This window comes from Calypte anna, chromosome 5 (assembly GCF_003957555.1).
Source record: "Calypte anna isolate BGI_N300 chromosome 5, bCalAnn1_v1.p, whole genome shotgun sequence".
Taxonomy (NCBI): domain Eukaryota; kingdom Metazoa; phylum Chordata; class Aves; order Apodiformes; family Trochilidae; genus Calypte; species Calypte anna.
In genome coordinates this window covers 8,764,337-8,788,226 of record NC_044250.1, presented here as the reverse complement: position 1 = coordinate 8,788,226, position 23,890 = coordinate 8,764,337, and the positions used below count along the sequence as shown (strand labels likewise).

The 23,890-nt window shown below is 34.9% G+C and overlaps 1 protein-coding gene across 3 annotated transcripts in view; it reads right to left on the bottom strand.

Annotated features, from left to right (window-relative positions):
* Positions 1-847: 847 nt before the first annotated feature.
* MRVI1 (murine retrovirus integration site 1 homolog) overlaps positions 848-23,890 on the bottom strand; it is a 48,547-nt gene continuing 25,504 nt past the window's right edge. The window contains exons 5-22 of one of the 3 annotated variants that reach the window (XM_030451423.1): positions 22,607-22,707; positions 21,380-21,450; positions 19,310-19,483; positions 18,691-18,740; positions 18,296-18,337; positions 17,312-17,899; positions 16,578-16,656; positions 13,663-13,783; positions 13,203-13,233; positions 11,943-12,083; positions 10,941-11,072; positions 10,052-10,193; positions 9,336-9,385; positions 7,805-7,912; positions 6,623-6,690; positions 5,944-6,063; positions 5,095-5,226; positions 848-4,104 (exon numbers count right to left, since the gene is read on the bottom strand). In XM_030451423.1, coding sequence (XP_030307283.1) covers positions 3,864-4,104; positions 5,095-5,226; positions 5,944-6,063; positions 6,623-6,690; positions 7,805-7,912; positions 9,336-9,385; positions 10,052-10,193; positions 10,941-11,072; positions 11,943-12,083; positions 13,203-13,233; positions 13,663-13,783; positions 16,578-16,656; positions 17,312-17,899; positions 18,296-18,337; positions 18,691-18,740; positions 19,310-19,483; positions 21,380-21,450; positions 22,607-22,707 — 2,391 coding nt within the window. In that variant the 3' untranslated portion in view covers positions 848-3,863. The remainder of the gene's footprint in view (positions 4,105-5,094; positions 5,227-5,943; positions 6,064-6,622; positions 6,691-7,804; positions 7,913-9,335; positions 9,386-10,051; positions 10,194-10,940; positions 11,073-11,942; positions 12,084-13,202; positions 13,234-13,662; positions 13,784-16,577; positions 16,657-17,311; positions 17,900-18,295; positions 18,338-18,690; positions 18,741-19,309; positions 19,484-21,379; positions 21,451-22,606; positions 22,708-23,890) is intronic. The other 2 variants (XM_008504741.2, XM_030451424.1) reach the window with 2 other exon arrangements.

The following is a 23,890-nucleotide window of genomic DNA, read 5'->3' as shown; positions in this document are numbered from 1 at the left end:
TAATTACTCTTCCAAATTATAACAATTTGTGCCTGTTATCCTCACTGTGGTAAAGTTCCTTTAGTTCCTGTCCACTTTATTGATGCTGAGTAGAGTTTTTAGCTGGAAAAGTGAGATAAACACCTTTGTAACAGCAAACAAAAGTGTAAGCTCCATCACATGGATAACTGTTCTCTATAGTAATTTCTAAAGGAAACTTGAAGCCTGAACAACAGAAGAGGAAACAAATTAAAAAAAAAAATGGTTATGTAGAAAATACAAATATTGGGGTCTTTTCCTGGTAACAGTAATTCCTTTCAAAGTTGTTGCTGTCCCAAACTTTTTCACAGACCATCAGAGATCCAGAAGTGGTATTCCTGTTCTTTGTGGAAATTGAATGTTGTCTCCTTCCCACTGGTCTGGCAAGTTCAGCTCTCCACAGAGCCCAGGCTTCCCAGACCACCCAAGCCTACAAGAACACAAAGCAAATAAAGAATCCTAACCTTTCACTCCTTTGGTTATAGACCTCCCTTATGGCTTTCTTTGTTCCACTTCCTCAGTGACAGGCAACCCCCCTGTAAAGCAGGAGTTAAACTCTCTCCAGGATATTTCAATTTCCTTTCTCATCTTGTTTCTTAGGGCATGACAGGGAGGAACCTGTTTGCAAAAAATTACTGAAAGAGGAGTTGGCTTGCTTATTATTCTACATCATTTTCCTGAAGAACCAAAAGACTAAGAACAAGATCTTTGGTATGTGTAACATGGCACAACATTATACAGTATAGACAAGGCAGTTTTCATAAGAACATAGCCATTGATAAACAGACAGAGTGAATATAAAAAAACACCTCTTAAGGTAGCAACATTGAGGACTTTTGAAACTTTTATTTCAAAACTCAAGTATGTGATACTATACAGTACAATACCAGCACACTTGTGCAAAATCTTACAATATTACATATTTAAATCTGATACACAAAAAAATAGTGCCCTTTTAAAATTCCTTTTACTACAAACATCTGTGCTGTGCAAGAGAAACAATAACGTGTCTTGTTAAAGCAGAAAAATAAATATTGCACCTCAAGAAAGCTATTTCAGTGTCCATAGCATAAATAATAGATCTATTTCTGATGTTGTTATCTGATGTGATACTTGAACAGAGATTGTTGGGTTTTTTTTTTCCAGATAAAGCAAACTAATATCCAACATATAAAATTACCTTTAGAATAGTTTTTTGAGCTCAATCTAGCTTCCTATTAAAAAAGGTGTCTTCATTAACTAACTGAAAAACATAAGCAAAAATATTTCATGTGCTATTAGTCATTGTGGTCCGTTATTTCTAGTGAACAGTTTGCTCAAAGTGGTTAAAAAAGAACAACAATTTTTTTAGAAATAAACTTTATCTTCATCTTTTCATCCCTGTTAAAATATCTTGTCTCTTTAAGTCCATTCCCCACTACAGTTAATAACTTTATGGGTTGACTATACTTAGACATACAAGTAGTTCAGTTCAGATCAGTACAACTACTTACAAGAATGTGCCCCTGTGCACTAAGTTCACAAAAAGCCACTGTGCTGAATTCTGAAGAGGATGGAGCCCCCAGTCATCAACTGACCAAAAAAACACTTAGTACATTCTTAATATTGAAGCAGTTCAAGAATCTAGTGATATCAATAACTCTCTATATGTATGTAAAAATAAGGTGTTGGACCCACATCAGTGCAGATGTAAATAAGAGTGAATTCATTCTATCATAGGCATTGTTAATTATTTTTCCTCAGTGCAGCCCAACATTTCCACAATCATATCATCAAATACGTACCAAAATTTTTGGTGTAGAGAGTTCTGAATCTTCAGGACTATTTAGCTTCATTTTTTATTGCCCTAAGTTATCAGTGCTGTTTGTAAATAATATTAAGTTAAAGCTGATTTTAATAAAGAATTAATCAAAGAGCAACTGACAAGTTTCTTCAAATATTGAAAGTATATGAAATGTCACAGTAGTTCTTCATAGTCAGATATTCTAACTGAACCAAACAGATGCCAATTAATTTGCAAGAAACCTTCTTATTCTTTACCAATTACAATTTTAGACCAAATGACACTTTCCCATTATCCTTTCTGAACTTCCTTAAGCACACTATTACTCAACAATATATACTTTAAAACAAAACCAAGCCACCCAACTGCTTATATCCCTCCCCCACCCAAAAAAAAAAGTGCTAGTACAAAATAGCAGATTTTCTTTTCTTTCTCCATATAAATACTTCTTAAGAAAAATGGGGCTAAAGATACAACAAACACAATTCACCAGCATTTGTTACTAGTGCCAGACACGCGAGTTAAATTTTTGACTGAGTTAGAAACTTGTCATCTTTGATAGTTAGCTTGAGATTCAGTGTTTATACCAAATAAAACAAGACAATTATAACTGCATCTGAATTGAAATTACAGGACTTCATAACACACTTATCAGTCAGCTGGTAAACAGACCTGTTAATCAGTCAGAAAATGCCAGAAAAATACAAGAAATGAGTGCAATCAAATGTCATGCTGATTTTGATAGTGTGGTTAGATTCAAGTGTTTAGCCATGGAAAGACAAACATAGTTCATCTTCAATCAGTGTGATGTTCAGCAGGAACATACAGTATACCTTATGTGACATGCATTTTGGTCTCAGCCCTGGGTGGTGTGGTTTTTAACAGATAATGGCTTCACCACTTTGAAACTGCTTGTCTAAAAATATCAGGCTTTCACATTGTTAAGAATTCATAACACCCAGACATGCTGAACCATTACAAAATCTGGGTGAAAGGCTAATCTATCACAACCTGGTACTTTAGCTTTGAAAGCATACCAGAACAGTTGCACTTTTGGCATCAGATTCTGAAAACATGCAGTGACTTCTTTAAAATCCTCACTGCTTTTCTGTCCTCATTGGTAGGATTCATAGGCACTGGTAGGATTTTGATTGTACACAGAACTTTGTCCCTAGAGCAGATCTCAAAGGATATCTATTTCCAGTATTAGCAGCAGGACAGAGTCCCCTTAGAGAGATCACCTGTATACAGAGGTTTCAACACTTTTTAAATTTTTTTTTTAATAAAGAATTTAAGATAACTCAAACTTAAAACTGCTGTATTTTGGCATCTAATCTTCCAGACAGTAACTGCTTTCTGCTGTAAACAATTTTGACTCTGAGTGGCATAGACAAATTTGTTGCAAAGCATGCCACATGTCCCTTTGCTATGTCAAAAGTTCCCAGATTTATTTGACAATATCAGCTGTGCCACCTAGACCTGACTTTAGGTTTTGGTGTGTATCCCACTAAAAAACAGTGATCTCATTTTTAAGGTATATCATAAAATGTATTTATGCATGTCACTGGTATTCAATTTAAATAATTACAGGTAATGCCTCTTAGAAAATCACTGAATTATGATTATTAAAAATAATTATTAAAACTTATGAATAAGCAAATTAATTGGACTTTTAAAACCCAAACCACTTCAATGCCATTAGTACTTCACAAATAAATTCAAGAAATACCAATTAAAGCACTGACTACAAATCAAAGTTTTCTGTCAATGTCTTGTGCAACTCATTCTTTTCAATGTTTTGCTGGTTGCTGATTACTGCTACAACCTTATCATTTTTTCATTACTTTATTTCTATCAGTCATTTAAAATAAGAGGAGAGAGAGGATTATTCATCAGATTGTTGTTTTGGCCAGTATGTTACTCCAAACCTGATGGTGTGGAGTAACTCACTTGTCTAACAGATCACATTTAACAACCACAAGGATTACAAGACACTACCTTCAACAACTGAGTTCTATATGCATACTTGTTCAGGCACCATAAACACACGGTCATTCCTTTATTATTCAGTGCGTTGCTGTTGTTGAAATCCTGAGTTCCACCAGGAATACTGACTGGCAGCAGAACAGCTGGCTTTCCCTTCAGGTCCCTCTGATTTTTCACCACAGGAGTTGTATGAATGGTAGATTCCCAACATCATAGCAAAAATGATTACCGCAGCCACTACAAGCCATATCACGTTCCAGTGTTTACACAGTTTGGGGTACAGTATATGTAAATAATTAATGATGACTTCAAGTCTTCTGTAAAATTAAAAGAAAACTGTTATGTGTTAATCATATGCAAATTTATTATCTTAAGCTTTCAGTCTGAGAAGTTTAATAGACACATGGTGCACCATCTTTTGTCCAAATACAAGCACCTTGTCAAAGAAGAATCAGACTTTTAAGTTCTTTTCTGAAGAGCTGTACACTCAGATATGGGTGATGTTTGCAAGATGGCTGAAACTTGACTTCTATTTCTCCCACCTGTCAATCTCAGATCTTCATAGGATGTAAAATTTGCACTGTTTATAGCTTGCTCAACTAACCTAAACATTAGAAACTGTTGTGAATATTTATTAAGAATGTGTTCTTAGGAATTTCATGACTAGTGAGATGGCTGCACTTCTGAAAATTCTTAAATTTCAAGTTAATGGATGGTTTTGACCATAACAGTTATACAATTGACATGAATTCTGGATCTGGTGAGGATCCCTACCTTAGCCTGGGACTGGACACACAATTTGATTTGGACAGCATTCTATTCCTCTGTAATGTAAAAGTCTCTTTGCTTTTACAGTGTGGGACATTGCAGGTATATTGAATTGTGTGGTAGAGCCAGTGAGGAAACCCAACAAATTAACTATAAGAAAAGCTGAAAATTTCATAAAGGCCTTCCATTAAGGCATCAAATACTTCAGGTAAGACAATAAGCAGAGGATTCAAAAGTCTCCAATATAACCAAAGAGCACTGGCTACAGATGGATGCCATAACCATGTGACTCTGCTGAAAGGCAGGAACTCCAGCATAGTGCATCTCTGCTGCATCTGCACAGCATTCACAGGAAGCAGACACCTGCCTGTCCAAGTCACAGCTAGTCCCATATAGCTGAGGATCTTGTCTTAATCTCTATTCACCTTGCAGGTGTACTGGAAGACTTGTGAAGACTCTTTGTGAATTACATTCAGCACAAATATGGGCACAAATAGAAAAAGTGGTCCCTCTTGTATGGACATATACCACTATCTCACCTGCTTTTCAGATTTTTTATCTCATCATCGTTTCCACTTTCTTCGTGTTCATCATGACTTCCCTTTGGTGTCTCTTCATCTTCTTCCTTCAGTTCCTGAAGTTCTTTGGTTTTCTTCAAGCCTTCCTGGTAGCTTTAACAAACAAACAAATTTTTCTTAGTCTAGCACACTGGATAAGCTTGTTCCTGTGTAATGAAAAATTAGCATTGCAGCATTTGGAGAAGAATAAAAACTAGCCAAAGACCATAAGTATGGCATCACCCTTTCTTTTAAACATTTTGAAGACCTTCTAGCTACTTTTCTTTCTGAGAGAGTAACTGCAAATCAGTGCTGAAGACAGATGTTGAATTCTGCAGTAGAGGTTAAAAATTTTTGCCTCACTGTTTGCATAGTATAAAGTTCTTTGCTTGACACTCAGAAACAGATCCCAAAGCTTTTAAGTGACCCAAAATATGCTGTGCGTTTTGTGACACAACAACATGAAGTACTGCTAAAGTCAATTGCTCGTTTTCATGAACACTTTTCAGAATAAACATTTTGGAAAGTTCTTTTGGATTATCCTAACAGGAAGCTGAAGACTACTGACCTAAGAACACCTACTGCACTCAGCATCTCTGATATCCCACAGCCTGGCTCAACTTAATATAGGATGAAAGTGAACAGCTATGATGCAAATACAATGAATGAAGCTTACTCACATTGTTTCCAAAATTGCTTCAATTATGACCCTCTTCTGGGAGCTCATATCAATTACATCATTCATTTTGAATTTAAAATCACATTGTAAGAACGTATGTCCTCAACTGGTAGCACATATTTACAGATTTAGTTCACATAAAGTATTCCCACCCTTTGTTATATGCTTCCTCTTCTATCTTGGCTTTAGTTTCAGGACTTATTTCTTCCAGCCCACGCTGTTTCAGCACAGAAGCAGAGGTTTCATAGTCAGGCTCTCCATTAGTCTTACCACTGCCAAGAAAAAAGAAACAAAGAAATAGTGGATATCATAGTATTTCAAAATATGATTCTTACCAACTGGCTACATGTTGAAAAGGCAAGAGCAGAACATTAACTTCTGTTACTGGGATAGGAATATTCATACCCAGGATTGTTTGTGGCCAGCTTTAGATACAGAAATAATTTGTCCTGAGAAATAATAGGTTTTTTTTTAAAGTGAGATGCATTGTATGCAATACTCTTAGTTTTGTGAAGTTCTAAAGTCAGGCCTACTCAAATGCATAACTGAATTATCTGCTGCAATTTTACTTGATGAGTTCTAATCACCAGAGCAGGCTTGATTTAGTTTTAAAATGCTACTTGCAAACTTTCAATGTGAAACAAACAATATAATGGTGACATGGTAAAATACAGTTACCAGATTGTGAATTGACTTAAGCCAATGATGCTTCACTGATTTCTGTACCTTATGCCTTGGTTCAAATTCTGTTAGGAAAGACAGAAACTACATAATTTTAATTTCATACTAGGAATTATTAATAGGTAATGAGATGACCTAGGGAAAACTCACTTTTCTAAAAGTGATGGCAGAACAGGATTGGATGTTAGAGTGCTCCTTCCATTACTAGGTGTTTCAGACTGCAATTAAAAAATAGCAATAAATATTACATCCATGAATTAATTTCAAGTCAGCCTACAGTAAAATTACAAATTAGTTTTTTCTTCTCACATCCATGGGCAAAGTATCTTTGATATGCAGCTTCCAAATTACCCCCTTTAATCACAGTAAACAATGCTTGCACACTAGGAAAAATTTTCTTTGACAATTCCTTGTACTCTGCTTCTTTTTTCCAAGTCGTTCTTACTCATATATTGATCATTGAACAGTCAAATACTGTACTGCTTCTCTCATTTAATCCTAGGAACACAGATTTTTTGGCTAAGTTTTTGATGGAAAATTTTAAACAAAAAAAATCATAAACGTTCACAGCAAATAAACACACTTGGTTGCTGAAGCAATTGACTCTGAGTGTATAATAATTAAATTGCACAAACAGATTGTTTTCTTAACACTGAAGTAGATTTAGCTTTTCAACAACACTCTTAATTTACATAGCCCTACAATTTTCACTCAGTAAAACTGCATAACTTTCAGGTTATGTGACATCTTAGCTCATCTACGAACAGTTGGTATGCCTTGCTGTTTTCCTCCAAAGCATTTGTATAGATTAGGTTCAGATCCTCACTTAATTTAACAAAATTTTATAAACAAAAAGTCAAGGCAAGGGCTGATAGCTCCACTGATTCCCAGATCATCATAGAACTTGTAAATCTGTACCACATGCACTTCTGCACATTAGTTCCCTGCTTTTCTGTTTAGTGGACTTTTGGCAGTCTAATCATACTCTGGATTCTAGTTAAAATAGCTCTCCTACAGTGCAACTATTTTTACTGTCTCTTTCCAGTGTATTTCTAGAGATAAAAAGCCAAATTTCCTCAACAAATGTCTAATTCCTCTGAATCACCAGCTAGCTCTGTTCAGCTCTGTATCACAAGTGATCATTTATAGAGGTGGATTCTGAAGGCATATGTCCCTCACACATGAATTACCTTTGTCTACTCCCTTTCACTATGATGGAGTCAAAGCAAATTACATCAATAAAAGGGCTTATATTTTATAGTAAAGGCTTGGCTCTATGCAAGAGTGGTTTAGACAAGAAAGTAGTACCTTTAAATTGTGGTTTTTACTTACCAGGGATGGCATTGAAGGTACAGGTGAAGCTGTTGGTGACTGACCAGGAATGTTTAAGGAATTAAATTTAGGAACAACAGCAACACTGACTCTCCTCCGAGGCATATTCTGTGAAAAGTAACATTTTACTTTTCATACAACAAGATAGTCTGTGGAACAACTCTACAAGCTATTAAAGGTATGGCAGAGGTGTAGGTTAATGTCTCTGGAGGAAAGGAGAGTTGGGAGCAAATTAAGCTAAATGGCTGTTAGGGCTTTGGTTTTTCCCACAACTTCCTCCAATACTGTCTGGAGTAGTAAGCGGTTAGTGTGAAATGAGGAGCTGTACAGAGATGCTACTCTTCCCTCCACACTGGAAGCCCAATTGTGTAAGTCAAGCAACAGGTACATTCTGAGGTGATATTGTCAGTTCTTATTAAAGGCTGTTACCTTTGGTTAAACCAGATGTGTAACGGTACTGAGAAAAGTGCCGGTGTCACAAGCTCTTTTCTTGCTATGTACCCATAGTTATATACTGTACACACCATGATACAGTAATTATTTCTAAACTTAAAAATTATAACTCACAGAAACAATAACATCTGCTCCTTCTGCAAAAAGCAGAGCCTTCTCCCCCAACCTTTGAGTTGTGAGATACCTGTCTAGCATTGAGAGATTGCTTACATTTCCCAAAGACCATAGAAATTCTTGATATGATAAACACATGCTAGCTTTACACAATATATTCTAGCTTAAGTATAAATCATAAAATTTAATGCCTCTGACCACCAAATTTCAGTTTGAATTTAAGGTTGTTTTAGGAATTTTGGGGATAAATTTGATCTCCAACACTTGCAAGCTCTGCAGAAATGGAACACTGACCATGTTAAAGTTACTAATTGGTCAAGCCAAAACCATCTCAGATAATCCTTTATTCTGAATGCTTTGCCAAACCGAACAACATATTCTGATGCTACACGAAAAATAAGCCCACTTAAAAATAACTGTTTACATCTAAGGTTCTCCAAACATAGTGCAAATTTTAAGATAATTAAAATGGTATGATCATGGAATCCCTGACCACATAGTAAGCTTTGATACAGTGTTCAGCTTCCTCACTGAGGAACTAGAACAAAGCACAGGACATAAGACGTTCTCTGGGGCACAGGTACGTGGCCTGGAATACAATTATTCACAGAATCAAAGAATCTTCTAAGGTTGGAAAAGACCTTCAAGGTCATTAGGTCTAACTGTCAAGCTTTTAATCTTAAATAAGTAGATCCCTTTAGTATTTATATAAAATATTTTTAAACCAACATATTTATATATTATACTTATATTATATTAATATATATTATTTACAGCAAGCATTATAAGTATTGCTATCATTCATAATCATTTATCCAAATTTAGAAAGCATTTGCACGGAATTACATGAACAATACTGAGAATTTACCAGCATTATGTCTGAACACAGCTCATAAAACTGCATGTACACAGAAAAAAATTCACTACATAAAATCATCTAATTTTCTTTGTATTGTATAAATACCTTTCCAACAGTAAGAGACATGGATCTAGATGAACGAGGTACTCCCTCTTCTGCATGAAAACAGTAGATAAAGAACAATCTTAGACTATAGTAATATCTATAAATAATATTTATAAATAATATTTATAGAACCCTTGTATCTCAAACTCAGATATAAAAAATTAATATAAGGTCTGCAGTGACTGCATAAATTATCTGTCATACAGTTCTGGTATCAGTTACATTTGCACAAGAAATCTGAAGTAACAGCAAAAAATCAAAATATTACTGTCTTTACTGAGATCAGGCAAAAGCCCACTATTTGCCTTTGTATACAAGTTTTTAAAAAAGAAAATACTCATATTGCAGTTTTCAGCAAACTAGGAGAAAAAAAGGTTGCAAAACAAAAAAAAAATAATTCTTCAGTAATGAAATTTTGCCTTTATCTGTCATCTTCAATAAGAGTTAGGTACCTCAAAATTGTGTGAACTATGCAGAATCAGAATTTGGTAGGTGATCACAATTTTAAACTACTGTACCAAAGTATTAAGTATGGCTTACATGAAATATTTTGTCTGTTATATTTTTAACTTTTTGAAGTCTATTCCTGTACATCAGAGCTTCATGAACAAGTTTCACTGTCCTTCACTTTTTATAATTAACAGCCCTAGACACCTCTCTGTATAGAGGTAAATCAAGAAGTCAGGTATTTAATTTTTTTTTTTTTTTTTTTTTACCAGATGCACCATAGCTTCTGCTAGAATTCTGATTAGCAAGTTTCTTGAACTCCATCAGTTCAGCATGATCCTTTTCATATGTTCTTTTCAGATTTTCCACATATTGCATCATCACTTCTGTTGCCTTTGACATACGCTTCTCCTAAAGAGGAAAAGAAGAGAATACTGATGTAACCTTTATGCTTCTTAAACAAATTGTATGCTCCCTCTCAGGGTTAAATCTGGAATACTTTTTCTTAAAGAAATATTGGTATCTCTATGCCTGAAAACTCTATAGCCAATTAGAATACAAATGCACATGCATTCATAAATATCCACAATTTTTTTTTTTTGTCATACATACAGTCTTCCTATGTACCTGTGTTATCAGTCATGTGGTGTAGATACAGTTGTTTTCAGTCCCTTGAAGGTTTCAGTCACTTTCAGTCTTTACTTTAGCAGGCAGAGGCAACAGTGTTGAATCTGGGAGGGTTTTGCTGTGTTCTCATTTATAATTGCTCTGTTCTCATTTATAATTCTCTGTTCCTACACTCTTTACACTTACCTGGCTAAGCTATTGCCAAAGGCAGGGTACTGAGCTAGATGAGCTTTTTGACCCAGGAAAGTTTTTTGTTCAGAAAGCACTGATTTTAAATACATTTACTGTGATGCAGCTGTAGTTCTGAATAGTATCTGTTCCCCAGTGGTACAGTTGTTTAATAGCATCATGGGTCTGAATTCTATATCCAGACCCAAATAGTGTCTTATCTGACACTACAGTAAACACTGTTAATCTGATAAAATGGAAAATAAAATTTGAAGGGCTAATATAATCTCTAGCCATGGCTGAAAAAGAGAAAGATTGAACATGTGCTGCCCAGACACATATTAGGCACCAGGACATTCTTACCTGGCGAACAGCTCCAACCATCTCAGCACGACTGGAGAGCCTCGCAGCTAAACGCCGCAGGACAGCAATATCCTCCAGTAGCTTCTGGTAAGCTTCTCTGTGTTCATAGTGATGCCATAAGTGAGCTGAAGACTGAAGTGAAAATACATAAGCTTTATTTTCATGGTTTGCCACTTCTAGATCAGATAAAGTAGCCTAAGCCACAGAAGCTGGGCAGACATGTGTAGGCAGAACTACACATGGAGAAATAAAACACAGAGCAGTGTCATCACTACCACCAGATATAACAGAGCAAGTGCTGCTGCTCCGTTTCAGAATGCTGTTTCACTGCATACTGCAAGCACCCCTTTCAAGAAGCTAAAAGGGCTAAGAACATTTGCAATACTCCTTTTGATATGAATGATGAATCATGCTTAGCTACCTATGAACTTTACAAATGTCAAGCTTATTTAAACCGGTACTTAAAAATGATTGCCTAAACACAGAGAAGATTTTCATTCATTAGGTATTCACAAGGTAATAAGAAGGCCATTTATATTCTTTCAGTTGCATGATAACTTCAGTTACTTGGAAAATAAGACATAGTCTCAAGGATCAAAAATGTAAAAGAGTCATCTAAACCAATATAGCCTGTAAATCAAAAGGTAGCCTCAATTACTTAACCTCTCTAACTTGCTTATTTTCTTGAACAAATCTGAAATTCATGCAAATAAGCTTTCTCTTTAAGTTGCGTTTTTGAGTAAAACATCAATTATCATAAGACTGATTTAAAAAAATCTATGAAGACTGGTAAATCTGCCAGTGCTTCAAGACATAAGGTAACCTCCCACCATGATTGGAACAAGTCCAGGTCTAATATGATAGAGATTGTACAGAAGTCATCATGTAATTTAATTGCTTGTTACTTTATTACATTGTATAGGACAAAAGTATATCTTTCAAATGTGTGTGTGCTTTCATGCACACCACAGTTTAGAAAAAGAATTATTGCTGTTTGCTTACCGTAATGGCTACTTTAAAGTTTTCCAGTTCCTTCTCAGCGTTCTCTTCAGTAAGATTCCTCTCTCTCTCTGCTTGGTTAATTCTGGATTCCAAGGTATAACTATCATTTCTAAAGGCCAAGGAAAGCTGCACAAATACATTCTGTTTGGATTTAAAAAGGAATGTAAAAATGAGTGTCAGAACAATGTGGTTTCCAGTAAAAGCTTGTCAATAAGGTATGTTTAACAAACTGAGGTGTTAAATTAAACATTGAAACAGAAAAATGAATTTATTTATTTTTTATTAGATTTTTTTTCAAAAATCCCTTATCTTTACTTCCTCTAAAATATGAATAAATGTGTTGCTGCCTCTTTTCCTGAATGTTTTTCTGGGAGATCAGTAGATCAGTGATACAACGAAGGAAGTAGCCTACCAGAAGTATCAGAATCACAATGGATCTGTTTTCTAGCTGGACTTCCTCCAAGGGTCCCTAAGGTTTTTAAACAGATATTCTGTGCAGAGGAAGTCCAGGGATGAGCTCACCATTAGCATTGTTTTACCTAAGGGATATACACCTACCACTCAATCCAGGAAAAGATTAAGTGCTAACATTTTAATTCACTTGCACCCTGCTCTAAATATTGTTTCTTTCTTTACCAGACACATAATTTCTTAGGATTAAAATTTTGCAGAGCACAAGCCTCAAGACTGGAGCTATGTAAATAAAGATCTTTTTCTTGACTGGGTTATGGAACAAAAAAAATCCCAACAAAATAAAAAAACCCCACAAAACAAACAAACAAAAAACCCACAAGGTCAGTAAGTTCAAGAATGAACTGCAAAAAAGATAAAAATGGCTTGAACTGGAAAAGTAAAAATTATGTAAACTAACAGCAAAATATCATCAAAACCTGTCCCAAATCTCCCAATGGAAAAAAAATTTGCAAGTTAACTAATTCAATTTTCTGTGTTATTTAAGGTTAATTTTTTCAGTTCTATAAGTATATTAAAGAATTATATCCAAAATTAATGTGTATTTCATCATTAAGAATGCACAAACAAGTGTATACTTATGTCTACTCTAAGTCTTTACAGTTTATATTGTTTGGGACAATCATTTAATAAAATGTTATTTTCATTGAGCTCAATACGTTGCTTTTTTAAGGGAAATATTTTTGGGAAAAAGATATCCCACTACCTGGTTCTAATAGCCACACTTAGAAATAAAGTATCCACTTAAAATTGAGGCATCTGCCTAAATGAATGAGTTTAAGAACATACCTCAACTTCTTTTTCAGTAAGTGCAGGGGAGCTAGAAATAAAAGCAAAAAATTAATATCTTAATTAGTTTTGTCTCTAAAAATAGAACTATTGTGGTATTTCTTAAAAAAAGAAAAACAAAAGACACCCCTTACATATTTCAGGATTTCATTTGGTGAAATCAGTATTAAATTAATTCAATTCTACTTGTTATGGCTAAACTCCATAGGCGTTTTAAAAAGCATCAGCATGATATCACTAGAGTATTGGCAAAAACATAGCAAAGCTTTTGGTTTGCCAGTTACTGGGAGCTGGTGAACACCCATAATTTTTCAGAAAATCTGCATTGCACATTTTAAGATGCAGTATTTCTATAGTTATCTGGCTCCCCTACAAATGGAACTCCATAAAGGGAGGTCACTGGAAGCCCCTCATGTGCCCTCCCCTAGATGAAGTCCTTCCACTTCTAATGAGCTTTTACCTTCCTGGAAGCTGTTTGTGGACCCGTAGCTTTCGCAGCAATACATCAGGAATGCTGGGCATGACATCAGAGCTATTCTTTGTTTCTTCCTCTTCAGTGGGGGAAGGGAGAGGTGAAGAGCCTAAAGGCATTTTCAGAATAAAAAAATATTGTTTGAAAAGTCATGCATAACTATCAGTAGTCAGCATCTCTGCCAAATAGAACTTTCTAATCTAGCTGTGTCCTTTCTGCAGTCACTGAGGATTTCACCCCAACTCTACTGGAAGACAAAATGAACAACAAAAAAAGGTTCCCCGTCCCTTCATGCAGAACATTACTTCCTTTAATGCAGATGGTGAAACATCTCTCATCTCTCCTTTACTGCTAACATCAAGATCCCCTATCTTCCTTTCAAGCAGTAGCAACAAAAGTAATCAGTACAATTATCATCCTTTAAGTAGAACACCTGAATATGTACTGACAGTTTTTAATACACTATACAATCATTATGTGTACATATTTTTCCTAGAATTCAAACTGAACCCAAATTCATCTAACTTAACATTTTACCCTAGTGCTTTACCGGTAAAGTTACATCATTTCTGGATTATTTTAGCTCAGAATTTCTAATAGAGTATTGTTATTTCCTAAGGCCTTAAAAGCCACCTGCCAAGATAACATCTAGTATAGCACACCCTACTACAGATTTCTGTGCACCATTTATGCAATGAATCTACAGCATGTACTTGTTTGCACAACATGATCAGTGAAACAGGGCATGAAGATTACAACTTCATTATCTACTTTTGTCACTTTCACAAGGACCAAGATATGGGTTAAATTTTTTTTTTCATGTTACTTAAATGTTTTTATTTTCATCTGATTTAATTTCATACATAACAGATGTCTTAGATGCTTCTATCTTGCTGGAATTTAATGAAGGACTCTCCTACAGAAAAGTCAGGTTCCCCAGTCTGAATCACAAACCTGGGAAGGTACCTTTGTACAGCTCTCCTGTTCATTTGCACTAAGAGAAACATTCTTGTAAAACGAGTAGTGTGAAAAAGCTCAGATTTTGTAAATGAGCATTTGTAGGAAAGACATAAAAGAATGGAAGATTCTTTCTAGCAACATTTCAATTATGTATGCACTTCCTTTATATTTTAAAGTTCCAGTATTTACTTAAGAGTAGTCTTGTGTTTCCCCATAAAAAGCCAGCCTGACATCACTATGTCTCCAGATCTAATATATCCCACTTACCTAAACTTCTGTAGATGCTTAGTTGTGTTTACTCAGATGACCACAATAACTTGGCATTGATAGGAAAACATGATAGAGACACTATACTTGATTCAGAACAGTAGGAATGAAGTAGTGGGCTATTTCCTATTGTTTGGAAAGGTGGCTTTTATGACAATGTAAGGAAGTAAGACTCCCTAACAAATGAACTAAGTATTTGACCCCTCACTTGTTTTGCCCACTGTAGATCAGGAGTTGACCCTTAATGTTCTGGCTATCATTTAGATAAGTCAGCAGACTTAAAAAAGCTCATGATGCTCATGAGATCTTGGTTGAAATGCTGGATAAAATAATGCTTACCTTTTCATACTGTTTGCCTCAAAAAGTTCAAATCTGCCAAAACTGTGTAACAGGCTGGTAAAATGGCTACTACTTTACACTTTCAAACAGAGCCTGATAAATGATTTCTAGGAAATGATATATCAACAGAGTGACAGGAGTAATATTACCACATCCAAGAATTCAAAGATATAATCACTAAATATAGAAAGAGGACAAGATGTGTCTTATAATCTTGTTTCATTCTGACTGAGGATGAATCTGTTTCCAGAGATAAAATGAAATGTAGTATCTCAGCTATCTCCCTGCATAAGAGAAACTTTAAGGCCTTAATGAACTGTCCCAAAGCAAATCTATGAATTAACAAAATAAATAGTATTAGGAAAAATAGAAATTGTCTTTATATGGAATCTTGGACAATCAGTTATGATCAACCACCTCCATTTCAGTTAATGTGGCCTTAAAAACACCCTGAACACAGTATGACATAACTATTTACAAACAAATACACAGTTAAATATTTTCAATTTATTACTCAGCACTAATGCTATTAATTTCTTCCAGCTGCAGAATTGTTCTCAGGATTACATGTTTGCTCTTTGTTTCTATTCTGAATTTTTTAGATGCATCTTACAGGCATCAAATCTCATTTGCTTGTGCTAGATTGGAAAAGAACTTACTTCCAGATTTCTATTCCATCAGTAATGTTGAGTTTTAAATCTTTTCCTTACTAAAAATCATACAAATCAAGCTAAAAAATCTCAGCTCATTTTAAGACATGTTTTTCCAATCTTTCAATCAAATTTAAGTCTCTTCTCTGGCCTTATTCCTACTTATCCACATGGACAAGAGTTCCATAGCAGAAGAGAAAATGTCATTTCAATATTTGCCACATATATACTAAAATAAAATTAAAATATGCATAGCAACAAGAAAAAAGCATTCAATCTCTTATTTATACTTTCAAGGATAAAATTCACTCTTATGGCTACAGTATCTTGGAGAAGTTACCTCCACTCAATCCATCACTACTGAAACTTTGTTTTTTTCAGGAAGTCACTGAAACTTTAGGTAGTCGTCCATCTACTAAATACAAATTAGACTCTGTTCCAGGTAAGCATCTCTTGTTTTGGTTGTAATAATACCTGCAGTATCTTGTTACAAGTCATAAAGGATTCAGGTGCATCTATAATTGGTCTTTCCCATTCATCAGTAACTAACCTTCTCTGTGACTGCTTGATTACAACTATTACTGCAATTGAGGAAAGATGCTTTTCCCACATCCCCCCCTCATATTAGTCAACTATACAAATCAGTGTATAACAAAAACACTTCTTCCAACTTTTATGATACTGCACCTTTTTCCTGTTCAGCTGCTTCACTAAGTTCTGGAAGTTTAAGTCCAACTAAATTTTGGTTTCTCATCAAAATATGCTCCTGTTAAAAAAAACAGTAACATTTCTAAGTAACTCAAATAGAAATCTCAATTTAAAAATTCCAGACCTGTGAGCATCAAATATAACATTCACTTTAGTTAATATGACTGATGGAGATACTTGTATTACAATATAGTCAGCTGCTACATTTTATGAAGAAGTGTACATTCACACACACACACACTCTTAAATATTATATACTTCAAACTTCATACACATTAATCAACTGCTTCCTGTTTATAGCTCATGTACATGATGCAAAAATGAGATACATTGTGGACTAGACTCCCCTTTCTGTCACAGTCAAAGGAATCAGTATTTTCTTGACATGAGTATTGCAGGTTTTTTTCTAGGAGCCAAAACTTGCCTGTGCAAGAGCACATGCATAGTATGTACATACCGAAGGAGACCACAATGCAGTTGATGTATATTTGAAGAGAATTAAGTGTAATGCAATAGAATTTAGTTACAGGTTGCAATTTACTAAAAAGTTGAAAAGGAAAAACACAATACAACTCTGTATTGATTTTGCTGTAACTGTTTTCTATTACATTTCTGTATCTTTCATGTAATGTGAAGAATGCCAAGGAAGTTGCAAGCTTAGTGAGATACGAAAATAACTTTAAAACAGGATACAACTTATGATAAGAACTTACCTCTCTGAGCTTTGTCAGTTTCTGCATTCGAACTGGCTGAACTTGGATTTGAAGGTCTTTGAATGCTTTTAACTGATTACTGGATTTATTACCAACCACAAAGCTTTTCTCTTCCTCAGATGGTAATTTTAAAGGTGTTTTATCTTTATGTCCAGGCTCCAAGCTATCCCATGATACAGCCCGTAGTAGAGGAGGACGCAGTCCACAGAGTTTAAATTCTGTTTTACATGAAACTTTATGGTCCCTTATTTCTGCAACAGGAATTTTTAGCTTTGAGTCTATATTTCCTATTCCTGGTCCTGGTGGATGGGTTCTCAAAGGAACATCATTTTCTTTTGCTTTCTTGAGGAATGATTTTCCAAGTTCATTTTCACAAACATTCATGCAGGTGTTAAGAGACATTTTGCCACTATCACTACCTGAAGGGGAAGATTTTGTATCCATATGTTTACGCGGATCAAAGTTTTCTTTTTGTTCTGAAAGCTTCTGTTTGGAGTTTTCAAAACCAGCAGAACGAGGAACCAACCTTCCCTGAGAAATCTTTCTTTGATCATTCTGCCTTCGATCAATTAATCCTTTTGCAGCATTCTAAAAGTATGACACATAAAACAAAGAAAAACAAGTGCAGATTTATTTTTTCCCCTGCCTGAAGATGGATTTTCACTGTAAAAAGCCATTTCCTTTTCAGTGACATTTGATTTTAAATATGTACTGTTGAAGACCATAATAATTTTTAAAAACAGCTTGAAAAAACACTGAATTGGGAATCTCTTCTCTGAACTTTTGAGACAACCTCCTCCCATTCCAGATTCCATAATAGAAATGCTTATAGAGGATTTGCAGATACTTCACAATTTCTCAGAGCAGTATCGTTTTCCTTTTCACTCACTGAACATTTTTTTATCCTTTATAGTTTCATAAATAACAGTCATATGCATGCTAAGACAGGCAGGTTTTGTTCAACACTGGATATGAAACACTTACCTCTGCAGTTTGCCTGTCATCCTCTTTCACAGTTCCGTTATTCTAACAAAAAATGGAGGAAAAAAATTGCCTTACCAAGTTATCTTTTGTATCTATGCTGCACATGTTAGGCATAGATATTATGGTCAAACTTTGACCATGCTAATTTTTACAGTGGTTTTCCACTTATGAAGTACTTTTAGGGATTAGCTTTTTCCCAAATGAGAATTAGATTGGATCTTTTTCCATTTTCTACACTTAACAGATCTCTACACTCTTTCATCATTCATTAGCTCATGGATTTTTGTTTTCTTTTTTATGCAAAAAAATCACACCAATAAACCAATCTTGGTATATAAAGTAATACAGTACTGTAATAACCAGGTTACTGTGCACACTATTCAGATCTTTCTTACCTGCCCTGGAGATACTGACTCGACACTAGTGGTTGTGCATACATCAAACCCTAGACAGACACACACATAATTAGGGCATAGACCAATGTTTTGCTCAAAATTTATACCACTACAGCATTAGCAAATACATACATATACAGTCTTATTTAAAAGGGAAAAAAGGGAAAAAAAAAATCTCTGGTAAGTGAAAGATCATGAAAGCTCCCCAAAACTCCATTATTGTGTAATTATGTCTGGGGGGAATGCTTTTTCAGGGGTACCAATCTTGCCATTACAATTTATTTTTTTGTCCAATAGGAACTTCAGGAAGAAAATCATCACAAACAGAAACCTGTGACCATTTTTTTAGATTCCACAAGAAATCCTTAATGCTTTGTTTCCCATGTTTTATTCAGGCACTTAAAAACCTAAAACCATCTTTCACTCTTACATATGAACACAGAAATTGGAAAATTGTATTCTACATGGAATTGTGAGGAGGGAAAGAGGGATTCTCATCTTCAAATTAAGAAGTTGTTTGTATACAGTAAGAATGGATTCATTACAGTAGATGCTTGATTGTGCCTTTGCAGAGGTTTGAAGTAGCATATAAAATCCTGTTTAAAGAATCTGCACCTACCTGTGGGTGACTCTGCAAGGCTGCTTCTTGACTTTCTCCCTCTGCGCATTAGAAACTTCTCACTCACTTTCTTTGCTTCTTCTAGTAATTCTAGGTTCTTCCTTTTGTCTTCCTCTGATATTTTGACATCTGGTAGTTGATCATGTACCAGATCAATCACATGACCAGTGTTGTCTGGGTAGAAAATGTCAGAATTAGAGCTGTATCTCGTATTTCCAAATAGGTTGTGTCATTTCAGAGTAAAATACAAAACATATCTATAAATTTAGCTTTATAAATTTTTTATAAATTTTAGCTCATGCCTGCTCATTTCTCATGTTGGTATATTCTCAAGTTTAGAGTAAGTCCTGAAAAACACAAGTAACTAAAATTAAGTCTCTATGATCAAAGATGCACTGCTATATGAAACTGCTTTTTCTGGCTGTGTCTTCAGTACAGCTTCTCTTATTTATCAATAAAAGTGGCATTAGATCCATCTCACTTAGCAGTCACAGCATTTCCACTGTAGACTTAAACGGATTTTCTGTGTTCAGTTTTTCAAGGCTGATGTCCCACAAACTCACCTGGCAAAGACTTATGCACACTAGTTTTAACATACAGGTGATTCCAATAGATTAGTTATAGAATAAAGTGCAGATTCTGGAAGTATAAAGATTTTATTCTGTGCAGACATAGGAGCTTTTCCTACAAATGCAGAAGCAACAGTAAAGCTGTATCTGCCAAACTGCAGGCACAAGTCAAATAGATAGGGTCTGAGAATTACGAAGCTATTTCTAAAAGCAGACCTTTAGATTAATGCATTGTTTTCTAAATAGTTCTTAATTAGCTGTGGAAATAACCCATTAGTCCCTGGCTTCCAAATTGGTCAAAACCAGTAAATTTTGAGCATTAATTTTAAAAAATCATCTAGGTTGTGAGGCATTTTCTGACTGAGCTGGTATGAATGGCTGCTATAAACATCTGGGCTTGTATGGAAAAACAATTGCCTGAAAACAGGCCAAAGAAAAGAAACGTATATGCTGACAGGGTAATGTGTCCAAGTTTTTCATGGGTTAATAAACTCTAGAGACTAATAAGCTTGTTGGATCTGCAAAAACTGATAAACAGATCATCAGGAGTCTGATCAGTCTTTACAAGGCCACAGGCACACGGTAGCATAAACAACAGACTGCAGATCAGACATTTATCCTCAAGTGACTATGAAAAAAAGTGTGTGAGTGAACTAACTATATGAGTGAATAAACAACTGTGTTGTACAAAGAGTTATCTGGTGTTTATAACAGCTTCATCACATTAACAACAGCTTGGAGAATAAAATGTATTCTAAGAAATATCAGTTGTGACTGTCTCTTTCCCTAGCGTGATGACTCTACTAGGGAAAATGGAATATATAACACTGTTCTGAAATAACATAACTTACTAAAGAACAGTTTGGGCCAGGAGGAGAGAAGTCATGAGGTAATAGGAAAAGAAAATTTCTAAATTTGACAAGTGCCATTGCAGAACAATCAGTCTTCAGAGAAGCTAAAGACATAAGCAGCAAAAACTCAGGGGTTTTTCATTTGTGGGTGTGGCTTGTTTGCAGTTGGGTTTTCGTGGGGTTTTTTTGAGGGGCGGGTTGTTTTGTTTCTTATTTTCATAAATTTAGTTCAGTTTCACAGAATCAGCCAGGTTGGAAAGCACCTCTGAGATCATGAAGTCCAACCCTTAATCCACTGCCACTGTGATTACCAGACCATGGCACTGAGTGCCATATCAGTCTCTTCAAAAACATCCAGGGATGGAGAATCCATCACCTCCCTGGGCAGCCCATTTCAATGTCTGATCACTCTCTCTGTAAGGAATTTTTTCCTAATATCTAACCTAAACCTCCCCTGGCAGAGCTTAAGACCCTGCCCTCTTGTCTTACTGAGAGCTACTTGGGAGAAGAGACCAACCCCTACCTGGCACTAGACCGCATACATAGGAAAAAAACTCAAGTCAATATAGTCAGACTCTATATTTAGGTCTCTATTGCATGTCACATTTTCTAAGAAAACATCCTAGCTTAAATGAATAATCATTTCTTACCAACAGATGTCAATGAACTTGTTGGATTCCTAGTGGCACGGTTAGAATGTCTCCTATGAGGACTACGAGGCCTAGAGAGAAAAATGAACAAATAAAATTATGGGATTATGCCTCCAAATAAAAGTTCTACTTCTCTATAAAAATAAAACATGAAAAAGAAAGCATTTGTCTTTGATTAAAACAGAAAAAAAAATGGTGTACTATAGTATTCAAGGTAGATATTTAAGTTGTCTAACTATCTATCTTAGAAACATTATCTACTAGAATTTTCAACTGATCCCTATTTAATTCACAATATCAGGAATGTGATCTTATCACAATTTCCAGGTTCTACAGAAATGTCATTGAAGCTTCAGCAAAACATTAAGGAGGACTAAACACATACAATGGAGGAAGTAAAAGAAGAGAGGTGGAAAAGAAGCCTAAATTTGTTAGATTGAGCAGAAAGATGCTGGCAAATGATAACATGGTATTACAATATCTTAGGGTAGTACCTTATGAAACAAAGTTAACCAGCAATACTAAACTACCAACAATTTTTGTAAAGAAAGAAATAATATATAATAACAGTACCTTCATCAGCATCACCTTAAGATATGTAAAACATTTGTACTTTTTCTGAGTCTCAAATGATGATTGAGTGGGTGTAAGTAAAATTTCATATTGTACAGAAGAACAGTACTGCACATTGCCATAAGCAGAGCAAGAGGGATCCAACTGTCAATCATCCTTCTAGCAGGTGTAGGACTGTTAACAAAGACACCCCACTTTTGTCTGCAAAAGGATTTGACCAAGCAAATTTTTCCTCCATTTTTTTTATTTGCTATCAAAAAGATGTACTGCAAAAGGTACAGCTTTTAGTCCAAATTATGCGAACTCTTAAGTTTTAGGGGGGGTTGTTTTAGTTTCAAATAATGCTATTCTGAAAGATAAGAATGTTCATGAAAATTGAAAGTATATTGAGTCAGGATGGCAGGTTTAGTATTATATGAAACTTTACTCTTTTAGTATTCCTGTGTCACGTCCCCTCCCCTTCTATGTATCCAAAAAAATCATCAGCAAAACACAAAGGCAGTATGATCAAGTTACAAATAAAAGCACAGTAATAATATTTTAATACAATATGAATTTTACAAATATATACTATATATATATATAGTATTTTAGAAACAGCTCCTGGAATTACTGTACAATTTATGCATAGATTGGTAATGTGTTATATAGTACCTGTTAACCAGATTTTTATCAATTTCTACATCTGACGCAACAGCATTCTCTGGAAGGACAATAGAAGGTGTACTGCATGTTGTCCCTTCAACAGTAGTGTCCTGAATGGTTTGTGACAAATATAAAAATGTAGTTAAACAGAAATTCAAAATACTGAATACTGACACTTTATGTGGAAGATAATGTGTAATTTACCTATAAGATCTAAGTGATAATTAGCTCATACTTGGTAAAACAAATGTGAATTAGAGGACTATACATAAACTACTAAAAAGAGATGATGTAGACCTGGAATTTTCTGTTTTCTTTACCAAGCTTTAGTGCATGCAAGCTAAATTCAATGAGCATGGAACTAATGAGAAACCTATAAAATGGCATCCAAACTGATTTTTCACAAAGCAAACCACTCCTCTACCAGAGTACATGAACAGTGCTTAGTGGACTTAGGAGCTGCATGCAAGAGTGAAAAGCAGCTGTGTATAACAGGGCTAAACTAGGCACACAAACCTCCAAACAGTACTAGTGTGTAATGAAAACCTGAATATATGGAGTATTAACTACACACACGGTATCCAAAATACTACAAAATTATAATAAGATTATCTTGTTAGTGTTCTACTTGTTATTCCCTCTCATTAACTGGGAAAATGTTTTTAATAAGATAATGTAGTTATTATTGTAGTTGTAAGTTTTGTTACAATAAAGAAATAGCCAAGAGCTTAAATTGAAATGAAATTACATACATCCTGAAATCTGTTACATGACTGCTAATATCTATCAGATACAACAGAAGGCCTTTCAACATCCCAGTGGTGAATTATATACTTGTTGAAATAATAAATTTTCTGATCAATTCAAACAAGTCGAAGTATTTTTAAAATGGTACATTAAAATACATAGCATAATGTCTCTTCCTCTCAAAGGAAATAAAATATACTCTAGTTTGGACATTTGATTTAGGACTTTTGACTCTGTGGTAAATAGCTTCTTTTGTTTATTAAAATAAGTACATTCCATGCAGCCCCATACTTCTATACTCATAATTGTCCTATAAGATTCTTCAGCAAGTTCAAATTGTCAGTCACAGGAGAGCAGGATGGGAAACATGCCAAGAAAATAATAGTAAAATTTACATTTAAGAAATATATTCTTGCAATACTGGAAATGTTAGAATTTAAAAGCATGATCTATTACAAGATCCAATTGAACAACTGGCATTATATTAAACCCAGTTTTAGTAGTATTCTTGAAAATGTAACTAAGTAACATGTAGACACAATGGAT